This window comes from Phaethon lepturus, unplaced genomic scaffold (assembly GCF_000687285.1).
Source record: "Phaethon lepturus isolate BGI_N335 unplaced genomic scaffold, ASM68728v1 scaffold47717, whole genome shotgun sequence".
NCBI classification, from domain to species: Eukaryota; Metazoa; Chordata; class Aves; order Phaethontiformes; family Phaethontidae; genus Phaethon; species Phaethon lepturus.
Window position 1 is genome coordinate 437 of NW_010554965.1, and position 10,263 is coordinate 10,699.

General features: G+C 57.8%; 3 protein-coding genes across 3 annotated transcripts; all 3 read right to left on the reverse strand.

Annotated features, from left to right (window-relative positions):
- Positions 1 to 655: 655 nt before the first annotated feature.
- C1QB (complement component 1, q subcomponent, B chain) lies at positions 656 to 3,169 on the reverse strand. The gene is made up of 3 exons (XM_010292008.1): positions 2,948 to 3,169; positions 1,583 to 1,742; positions 656 to 1,230 (listed from the first exon to the last, which is right to left on the reverse strand). Exons 1-3 carry the CDS (start codon positions 3,167 to 3,169, stop codon positions 656 to 658), a joined length of 957 nt encoding a protein of 318 aa, XP_010290310.1.
- Positions 3,170 to 4,581: 1,412 nt separating this feature from the next.
- Positions 4,582 to 5,525, reverse strand: C1QC (complement component 1, q subcomponent, C chain). The gene is made up of 2 exons (XM_010292007.1): positions 5,345 to 5,525; positions 4,582 to 5,138 (listed from the first exon to the last, which is right to left on the reverse strand). Exons 1-2 carry the CDS (start codon positions 5,523 to 5,525, stop codon positions 4,582 to 4,584), a joined length of 738 nt encoding a protein of 245 aa, XP_010290309.1.
- Positions 5,526 to 8,101: 2,576 nt separating this feature from the next.
- On the reverse strand, positions 8,102 to 8,950 carry C1QA (complement component 1, q subcomponent, A chain). Its single transcript, XM_010292006.1, is given in 3 exon segments — positions 8,102 to 8,670; positions 8,807 to 8,878; positions 8,881 to 8,950. Coding segments are annotated over 3 exon segments (711 nt in total).
- Positions 8,951 to 10,263: the final 1,313 nt, after the last annotated feature.

Here is a 10,263-nt window from a genome sequence, read left to right on the forward strand (position 1 = left end):
GGGGATAGCTGTGTGCCCCACACCCCATCCATAGTGTCATCAAGCTCTGGCTTCCCCACGTACACCTGGTTCATCTTGTTACAAGCTTTGACAAGCTTCTGTGAATATTATTGTCAAATAATATTCATCTGTGAAATATATTGTCAAAAAAAGTCTAAGAGAGTTTGGTGTCCCCAGATCTTACCAGCCTCAGGGCTCTCCAGCACAGCACTACCTCCATCAGCTCCCTGTCCACCCAGTGGCACAAATATTCCTGTTACATTCCCCCTTCTAGAGACCAGGCTTCCTCTCCCTCATCTTCCTAACCCTGGACTAGGACTTCCTCTACGTGTCTCTGGAAGGAGACAGCTGTGTGGGCTGCAGCAGGAACTGCATGAATTGCCTGGCTCTGCTCAGCAGTGCTGAGATGCTAACGAGCCCAGGCTGCACCCTGGGCTGCGGGATGCAATGCCCTGGGTATCTGAGGGGTGAAGGAGGCAAATCCTAGGCAGGAAGGAACCAACAGCACCAGGAGCTCTCATTTAATGTGCAAGACCAGCAGTAATGGGCTTAGGTCACCAAATCTGGAGTGAAGAGTCATTTCCAGGGGAGTCCTCAGCCCTGCAGGGGCCAGTCAGCAGCAGGGGAAGGGCTGCAGAGGGAAACCCTCGGCAGGCTAAGCCTCAGGGAAGATGAGGAAGCCGGAGAAGATGCTGTCAGACCCTTCAATCCCTACCACAGAGTTCTTCTCTGTTGGCTCCAGCCAGATGGACTCATTTGCTGCCACCTTGAGGACCACACCACCCGTGGTAACCTGGTAGCTGCTGTGCACATAGTCACAGAAGGTCACCACCTTCTCGCCCCTGCTACCACCCCGGCCCTTTTTCACACTGAGGCACAGGTTGCCCCTAGAGGTGATGTGGTAGGTGAAGTAGTAGATGCCTGGGACCCGGCAGATGAAGCGGCCATACCGGTTCTCATAGTGGCCCTTCTCGTTGGTGATCATGCGGTCGAAGCGGATAGGCTGGTCCCGGCGTGGGTAGGAGCTGATGGTCCTGGCAGCAGAGAAGGCAGACTTGAGGGTGGCCTTGTAGTCACCAGAGTCCCCCTGAGGGCCAGGGGGTCCCATGGGACCTGGCAATCCCTTTGAACCCGGGGGGCCCTTGGGGCCAATCTTCCCAGGGTACCCTGGCGCTCCTGGGTCTCCCTTCTCCCCCATGTCTCCTTCGTACTCCACCTGGCCAGGGGGACCTAGAAAGCAAGAGGAAGAGTCATTGTGTTCACAGCCAAGCCCCATGGGTCTGCGGAGGGTGCACTGGGAAGGAAAATGATGGTACCTGTGCCAGAATGTGTGTCAGCAGAGCCTCTACCCATGCAGCAGGTGTGACACCCCTTGCTCTCATGCACCCTCCCTCCCCAGGTTCCTCAGGGTGCTCCAGTCTGTCCAGCCCCTTCTTTCCCCAAGCAACCCCCCCACCTGATAACACCCCAAAGGGACTGGTGGAAAATGGATTTCTTTCCCAAGACCATACCCCTGGCACTGCCTTTTCCTGCTCTCGGTATTCATAAGAGGATATTTTCCCACCTGCAGCCTCCTCCTTACCTTGCTCTCCCTTTAGGCCATTCTCCCCATCTCTGCCGTTGCTCCCAGGCTGTCCTGGTGACCCGGGGATGCCTGGGATGGTGCCATAGGTCTTGCAGAGTGTGGCACTTGCAAGCTGCCCTCCAGCCAGGCAGATCAGCATCACCCACGTGGTCTGCATCTACTGGAGCACAGGAGGCTGTCAAGGGCTTGCCTTGGGCAGTGAGAGGGATGGGGAAGGCACTCGGCTGCTCTGGAGGACAATGACTAGAAGTACTTCTGGGTAATATCATCAGGGAGGGAAAACATCCTGCTGCAGAGCAAATCTACTCACCTGATGGCCTTGGAGGGACCAGTGTCTTTGGGCATGGGAGGACTTGTCAGTCTCTTCCTACTCTTAAATTACCAGTTTACAGGTGCCCAGAGCTTCAGCCACATGAATACCTGGGGACAGGTTAGGCTGTCCCAGAGGTCTGATGTCCAGCCTAGCGGTGCTGCTGCCACGGGCATGTGCTGCAGGTCCCTGATGTTCTGAGTCCCTACTGCTGCCTCAGAGGAGAAATTCTCCATCCCATTTTAGGACCACACTGTAGAGTAAACTCCTTCCCCAGGCCAGAGCAGTTTCATTGTCTGCAAAGGGATAGCTCTTGCTTTCCACCAGCATATCGGAGGAACAGCTTTAGTCCTTGCAGATGGCAAAGGAATCCCCAAACCTGCCCTCCTAACCCCTGTGGGTTGCCGTTGTGTCCTGCCACACACCTGCTTCATCCCAGCAGCATTTCTGTATCTAACCAAGTTTAATGGGACAGTCACCTGGGCTTCCAGTCCCTGGGGTCACATCTTCCTTCTGCCCTCCCTGGATCCCTCCCCCGGTTCAGCTCCTTTCCCCAGTTCCTGGTGCGTGTGCATGTGTGGTAAGCACAGGGCATTTGGGGGCTGTATCTGGACATCACATCACCCCAGCCATATTCTCTGGCCTCACGTGGAAATGCCCAGCGCTGAAACTCTGGTGTCAGTGGGAAAAGAGGCTGGTGAGTTGGATCCTGCAGCCGCAGCAGCTCTGATTCAGATGTGGCAGGTACAAGGATCTGCAGGCTCCCAGCCGGGCCCAGGCAGACAAACAAGAGCATCTCAGGGAAGGAAAGCACCCCCAGGGCTCCTTTTCAGACCGATGCTCAGTCCCTGATCACCCCCCTGGGCCTTTGCCATCTCCCTTTCCATCCCCCACTCCCACAGCTGGGGCAGGAGGCATCAGGGTCCCAGCAGGGATCTCCACCACCCCAGCCCCGCAGCCCCCTTTCTCTTCTGCCCCAGGACACAGCGCAGTGCCAGTGATGCAGGGGTGACGGTCACCCTGGTGCTGCTGGGTCCCCCGCGTGCCCCTACCTGCAGCGGGGAGCTGGGGCCCAGCCCCGCCGACAGCTTGCTCTTGCTTACCTTGAGCGTCTTGTTGCACGGACCAGGAGATGGAGCAGGACGCACCAGTGTCCTGCTTGGAAATGACCGTGGGGGGAAGCGGAAGTTTTCTGCAAAGGCTGTTGTGAAAGAACCTGGACCACATCCTTTTTTTATCTTTAGCTCCTGCCCTTTCTTCAGTGGCACTTTCATATCCGCCACGAATGCTGTCCATCAGCTCAGCAGAACATGCCGTCCCCAGTCAGCACCCTGGGGCCTTCAGGCTCTGGACCCGGGGAGCAGAGGGATGTCCGCTCTGACCTGCAGGCTCCCTGGGTTCTGCCTGGGTTTGCTTGCTGTGGGGAGCACTGCCATGAGCTCCAGACAAGTTTGGGGTAACCCCTCCGGACTGCAGAAATGTGCATGCACATCCCTCAGGCTTCTCCGCGCATACCCAGCTCTGCTGGGAGGTGCCGGCAGGCCCAGAGGGTGCTACATGGTCTCAGCATCCACCACCTTGAATCTGTCCCCCAGGCTCTCCTAAAACGTGTGGATGGGAAGTGATTTCACCCTGTGGTAAAGGCATTTCCAGTCCTGCTTTTCTGCTGATGCCTTGTGGAAGTGAAGCACAGGACTTTCAGGGGAGATGACCTTTATTTTCCACTGTACAATGTGTGCAACCAGGAGGAACCTCTATTGGGTTTTAGTGGGCTCTGTAGCCTCCACAGCCACGAGCTCCTCTGTTCTGGCTCTGGGAAGCCAGTGCTTCCCCTGCCCCGTGGCTGGTGATGCGGGGAACTTGGGGATCTTCCAACCACGGGCAGTTTTCTGTGTGGCTTGTGCGCTCTGCAGCTGAACTGCATCCACTTGGAGAGGAAGGGGAGTATGAGGGTCCCTGCCTGGAGGAGTCTTGGTCCCCACTAGGTGGGGGCTGTGTGCATGGGCATGGGAACTGTCCCCTTCCTGCAGTCAGTGCAGCTGGGGCTCCTACCCTGCTGCACAAAGACAGCGTTGTGCATGGTGTGTGATGCTCACTGACGCTGAGCACGGCCGAGCCAGCGAGGGCTCAGGATCTTCCTGACACCACGCAGACATTCAGATGTCGTGCACACACGCATGTGTGCATGCCACATCCATCTGGCCACACGTGGGCTCCACCTGCCAAAGGCAAATCATGAAGGAAAAAAGATGCTGGGCCAGGAGCACTGAGGAAGGATTTATTGAGACTTTCCACAGCTGGGTCACAGCAAGGGTGCTACTGCAAGCCTGCTCCAGGACACCTGGTTGTCCCTGGTGCAACCCAGGTGGGAAGGGGAGAGATGCAGAGACACCTCTGGCTCCAGCAGCAGAAGGTGATGTGGGGCAGAGCCAGCAGGACCTGGGGGCTTGGCACGATCACTCTGCGTGCAGATGCGTCCAGATGTGACTGTTCCCCCCGTTCAGCAGCTGCCTGCCCTCAGTCCCCAGGCCAGGGGGTTGCAGCTGGAGGCTAGGGCTGATCCTTTTGTTGGGGCTTCCTACCTAGCAGACAAACCTGGAGCATCAGCAACAGCCTGGCAGTGAGCAGCAGCATTTGCAGCGCAGGGTGAAGAAGTCAGCATGCTGGGGTGGGCTCTGGTGGTCCTCTAGTCCGGGAAGAGCAGGAACCCGGAGAAGATGCTGTCAGAGTTGCTGATGCCCACCATGCCATTGTAGTCGTTCACTGACAGCCAGACCTGGCCCCCAGCGTCCAGGTGGAGGAGGATCCCACCAGAGCTGACCTGCATGGTGTTGGTCTTGTGGTCGCAGAAGCTGGTCATCTTGCTCCCGTTCTTGTACAGGATGACGCAGAGGTTGGCTGTCTGCGAGGTGTGGAAGATGAAGTAGTAGAGGCCAGGGATCCTGCAGGTGAACTTGCCTGTGGTGGTGTTGTAGTCATGGTTGGTGTTGGTGACGACGTGGTTGAACACCACAGGGACGTTCTTCAAGGGGTACTCGTTGGTCTGCCTCATCACTGAAAATGCTGACTGGTGTTTCCGCTTGTAGCTGCCTGGCATACCCGGCTCTCCGGCCATGCCCATCACCCCAGGGTCTCCAGGGGGGCCAGGGGGACCGATGGGGCCAGTCTTGCCTGGCAAGCCAGGGCTGCCCGGTTCCCCTTTTATGCCCTTGGGCCCTCGTGTTGCAGGAGTGGCCGGGATGCCTGTGGGGTAGTGGGGAGTGAAAACGAGTCAGTGTCAGGATGTGGACACAGGTTTCTCCAGCCCCTTCCCTCTGGCAGGAGAGGATTGTTGCCTCTCCCCAGTCTCCTCTCCTCTTGCCCTGTCCACAGAGGATGCTCTCCTGCAAACCAAGGCAGACTGGCCATGGAGGACTCAATGGCGGTCCTTCCCCTCTGTGCTCACTCACCTGGCTCGCCTTTGGCTCCCTTCAGCCCATCCCGGCCATCCTTGCCAGGCACACCCGGCATGCCTGGCAGGCCTGGAGCCCCATAGCAGCTGTGAGCAGCATCTCCCGTCACAGCAGACCCCAGATTTAGGAGTAGGAAGGCGAGGGCCAGATGGAGCTGCTCCCAGAAGCTCTGGCCCATTTTGGTGCTCTGCAGCAGGGAAAAGGAAAGAAAGCACTGGGGTGCACTGCACCAGGAGCACCTGGCTGCAATGGCTGTGCTCTTGGTGTCCCCCCAACACCAGTTGCCAGGTGGTGAGGAGTTGGATGTGTGGAGACACATCCTGGGCTCATCACCATCCCCAGGGCAGACCCTGATGGCACAAGGCAGGTTGGACTTTCAGTCTGGATGGAGCCATGAGGTCTTGCAGTACCTGTGGCCAGACCCAAGCTCTCCCAGGCCAGTGTCCCTAACTTCCTGCAGATGCATATGCCACTGCAGACCGTTTCACCACGCTGCACTGAGGCTGGAGCTCCCTGGACCTGCTTCATCTCACCCCTCCTCCAGCAGCAGCCTGACTTTCCTGGCTCGGCCCATCAAGATCATAGAATCATAGAGTCAGGGAATCATGGAATAGTTTGGGTTGTAAGGGACCTTTAAAGGCCATCTAGTCCAACCCCCTGCATCAGCAGGGACATCTTCAACTAGACCAGGGTGCTCAGAGCCCCGTCCAACCTGACCTGGGATGTTTCCAGGGATGGGGCAACCCGGGCCAGTGCTTCACCATCCTCAGTGTCAAAAATTTCTTCCTTATGTCACGTCTAAATCTATCCTCTTTTAGATTAAAACCATTACCCCTTGTTCTATTGCAACAGGCCCTGCTGGATTAAGCCCCCCCCATCAGCTGGGGATCTCCCAGGGCAGGCCCAGGGGACTGGGTCTTCCCCCAGCAAGTACAAGCATGCATCCCCCTCCATGACATGTGTGCAGCCTGGCAATGCCTCTGTCTCCTTCTCCTCCTCCTCTCAGCACTGTGCCATGCTGCTAGACCCCCAGACCCATGCAGCCCACCCCAAAGAGATGGACCCTGCAGCACGTCTTACCTCTGGTGGGGGGAGCAGGGCGCGGGATCCTGCGGTGCTGAGCCCTCCAGCTGCTGTGGGCACTGCCTGCTGGCACAGCACAGCGTGGTGACTCTCCGTGACACCCTCCCGGAGGAAGTCACTGAGTTAGGAAAAGGCCTTTGGGGACCCAGAACCCCAGCTGGCCCCCAGCTAGGTTTCACATCCTCCTGCCTGATTGTTTCCTCTGAGCAAGCACTTTCCTGGCTGTCAAGCGAGACCTGTACTTGTGCCACTGCAGCAGCAGGGGCTGGAAGGACAGAGGTGAGATGAGCCTCTGCCAAGAGATGTGCCACAAACCCTCCAACCACTGTGGGAATGAGCCCTCCGCAAATTGCCTGCCTTTCACCCATCCTTGACTCATTTCTGAGCAGAAGGTCAGGGAGCGGATGGGGAGCAGCACCTCACGCCAGCTCCGTGGAGCCGCCTGTGCAGTGAAGAGCTGGTGCAAGGTCATTGCCTGGCTCTGATGGGAGATGCTGCACCCCTAGGCAAGGGGACCGAAGGATGTTTCTCCCTGAGGGTTTCTGACCTGCAAGCTGGCTGTCCTCTCTGCACCTTGCCCTGTGCTCCATCAGCTCTGCTGGGTGTTGGATTCACTGGGGCCCCAGCATCCGTGGTTGGGGTGTTGCTCCTCGCAGGTGAGCTGGCCTCCTCCTCACTGCTCCAGGAATGGAGACATTTGACTGCCCAGCATGTGTGGAACAGGTCCTCCAAGCAGCAGTCCCAAGGCTGCTTTGGTGCTTTCTGGCTGCCTGATACCTGCCCAGCCTGGTGTACTGCCCACTAGTCTCACCTCAAGCCAAAGAGACAAGAGCATCACCCCAAAACCTCACCACCATCACCCCACAGCCTCAGTCAGCCTGATGTCCCTGTCCCTCCTTGCTGAAAAGCTGGAGCACCACAGCTGCCTTTTGCTTGTCTGTGAGAGTTTGGGTACCAAGAGAGGACCATCGGATGAGGTGCATGATCTGCTGCCTGCGTTGTACAGGACAGCTGGCTTGGACTCGTCAGGAAAAGGATTCGTACAGGCTAGTCCCAGAGACTTGCCATTCCTCTAAGTGCCAGCTCTGCCTGTACACTCAGATCCCTCGTGTCCTCCCACCTTTGCGCTTGGGATCTGTGCTTGGCCAGGGGCAAGCTGGGATCACTCCTCTCCCTGGACAGCTTGGGAAGGGGCCCAGAACATTGATGGTTTGGGGAAGACGCATGAATAGGAAAGAAAACCCAAGCGGCAGTCATGGGAGACGGGTTTATTCGTACTGACGGGGAGGATGCGAGGCAGTAGTGGCCCAGCGCCAGAAAGGCGTTTGCAGTGGTTAGTGTAGCAGAAGCAGTGGCACTCAGGAGCAAAGAGCCACAGCTGGTGAACGGCCCCGGTGACAACTGGGCCCCTCCAGTGTGGGGTCTGAACACCCAGGAGTAGAAAGGGCTGCTGCAGCCAGGAGTCCTCTGCCTCCAGGATGGAGCTGGCAGGCTCAGTGCCTGGCAACTTCGTGACACTGGTGGAAGCACAGGACCTGTCTGGTGGCTCAGTCTGGGGACATCCTGGCTTGCTGTGGTATGAAACCATCCCATGCCCTCACATGGGGAAAACACATGCAGACACGTACACTGCAATTCTCTGGTGCCAAGCAGGACTGGACTGGTGGTCCGTCAGCCCGTCTGCGGGAAGAGCATGAAGCCGCTGAAGACACTGTCTGCCTCGGAACCGCTGTAAATCTTGCTGCCCCTGGCAGGGTCGGTGCTCACGGAGACCCGGTCACCCACGGCCAGGCTGAGCACACTGCTGCCCGAGTTCACCTGCAGGATGTTGCGGCTGTTGTAGTCACAGAAGCTGACCACGCGCTCCTTGTTCTTGGTGATGCTCAGGCAGAGGTCCCCGCTGGAGACCACCTGGTAGGCAAAGTAGTAGAGCCCAGGGATGTGGCAGGTGAACTCCCCCGTCTGGGGACTGTAGGAGCTCTCCTGGTTGGTGATGATATTGTCAAACACCACCGTCCTGCCCATGGATGGTGGGGACCTCCGCGAGGCGGAGAAGGCAGGATGCGACTGCTCCAGGATGTTTCCAGCTTTCCCCTTGTCCCCTTTCTGCCCTGGCTGGCCTGGGAGCCCGGGCGGGCCATGCGGGCCGTGGTAGCCCCGGTTTCCTGGGATGCCAGGAGGCCCTGGCTCGCCTGCATCCCCTTTGAGTCCCCGGATGCCCGTCCTCTGTGCTGATTTCCCTGCGGAGAGGTGATGAGGAGAAGCAGTTCGTGCATGTCTGGCATCTCCCAAGCTGCTCCCACAGCCCATGATGCTCTAGCAAGAGGTGTGAGGCTCCCAGGCCATCCACACCATGCCTCCCTGGCTCTCCCTTACCTGGCTCTCCCATGTCACCCTTCTGCCCTGGCCTCCCGTTGAGGCCAGGGACTCCTGGGAAGCCGTCTTTGCACGGTCCCCGAGCAGGGCCATGCCCAGCGCGGCTGCCAGGATGCTGGTTGCCAGCCAAAGCCCGGGTTGCATCCTGCCTCCCTACAAGCACAGGGGTGGGGGAACTGGGGATGGGGGCAAGCACACGGCAAACACACAGATGCACCTTGGACACAGACACGCAAGCGCTCTCGTCAGATGCATGCACAGACCTACCACGCCACCCAATACAGGTAGCCGGACACCACATGCAATGGGGAAAAGAACTTCATGGAACGATTTTGAGGCTGTTTCGTTGCATGAGCTGAAATCATTGATGTTACTGAAAATCTCTGACATGTGCCTGTGGCAGGGCTGTGGGACTGGAGAGCCCAGGACGTGGAGCATGGCATAAACCCTTGGTGCGCATCCTGGGGATGGATGGTCACATATCAGATGCATTCAGGGCATGTTTCTTCCAGTGTTGGGGGAACAAGCACGGATGTACAGGGCAGTCGTCCCATGGGGTGGAGAGTACAAGTGAGGAAGAGGTGCGAAGAGACACAACAGGGAAGAGATAAACAGGAAAGGAGTAAACAGGCAAAAGGGATACAGATCTCCAATACACAGAGCTGGGAGAGAGAAGGGAGGTCCTGAGCACACAGACCTACCCCAAAACCTGGAGTACTCAGCCCAGGAGAAGCCTGCAGAGTCCACTGACGTCCATAACCACATGCAGCAAGGACAGATTCCTGCAGCTCCCTCCTCCCCTTGCATCATCTTTTCTCCCTTTTCCCACTTCAAACTCTTGTGGAGGGGGGAAGTGAAGAAAGGAGGGGACATGGAGCAAGAACTGGAGAGCGGCAGCAGAGGAGGCATGTGTTCCCAGCTACTTGGGGTGACTTACCTGCTTGCTGGGGCTGAAGACAGATCAGTCTAAGCAGCAGCTCTGTTTGCTGGAAGCTCTTCCTTGGGAGCAGAGAGGAAGATGAGCAGGGTGGGCAGATGTATTTACATGCACAATGGTTTGCCTGGTTGGGGAAGAGAAGTGCCAAGTTTCGCTTTTTCTGCACAAGAGAGAAACTTCTTCCCCTTTCTGTGCTCAACCCTGGCTGTGCTGGTCACAGTCAGCAAACAGCTTGGTCAGCAAAAGTGCAGGACCCATGGTTCCCAGCCTGGCCCAGCAGCAGTCCCTGCAGTCCCAGCACAAAGCAACACAGAGTTGGAAGATGCCCAAAGGCATGCCAGAGCTCTGTCCCTGCAGGAAGGGACAGATGATGAGAGCACTAGGTGGCATGGCCATCCAAAGGGTGCTTGGCGGGGCCCAGGGATCGCTCTTGATGGCTCCTGGACTGGGCGATGGGCAGAGCATGGCTGTCACTAGTACCCAGCCTTGTCATCGCTGCTGCTGGGGGCTGACCCCTCCA

Bases quoted from the DNA above. Each gene is read 5' to 3' on its own strand.
- C1QB (XM_010292008.1), bottom strand. From the start codon at position 3,169: ATGAAAGTGCCACTGAAGAAAGGGCAGGAGCTAAAGATAAAAAAAGGA. The intron at 1,743-2,947 runs GTAGGGGCACGC...GTGCTCCAGTAG, and splicing joins GCCCCAGCTCCCCGCTGCAG to ATGCAGACCACGTGGGTGAT. The intron at 1,231-1,582 runs GTAAGGAGGAGG...CTTGCTTTCTAG, and splicing joins TGGCCTAAAGGGAGAGCAAG to GTCCCCCTGGCCAGGTGGAG.
- C1QC (XM_010292007.1), bottom strand. From the start codon at position 5,525: ATGGGCCAGAGCTTCTGGGAGCAGCTCCATCTGGCCCTCGCCTTCCTA. The intron at 5,139-5,344 runs GTGAGTGAGCAC...ACTACCCCACAG, and splicing joins GGGAGCCAAAGGCGAGCCAG to GCATCCCGGCCACTCCTGCA.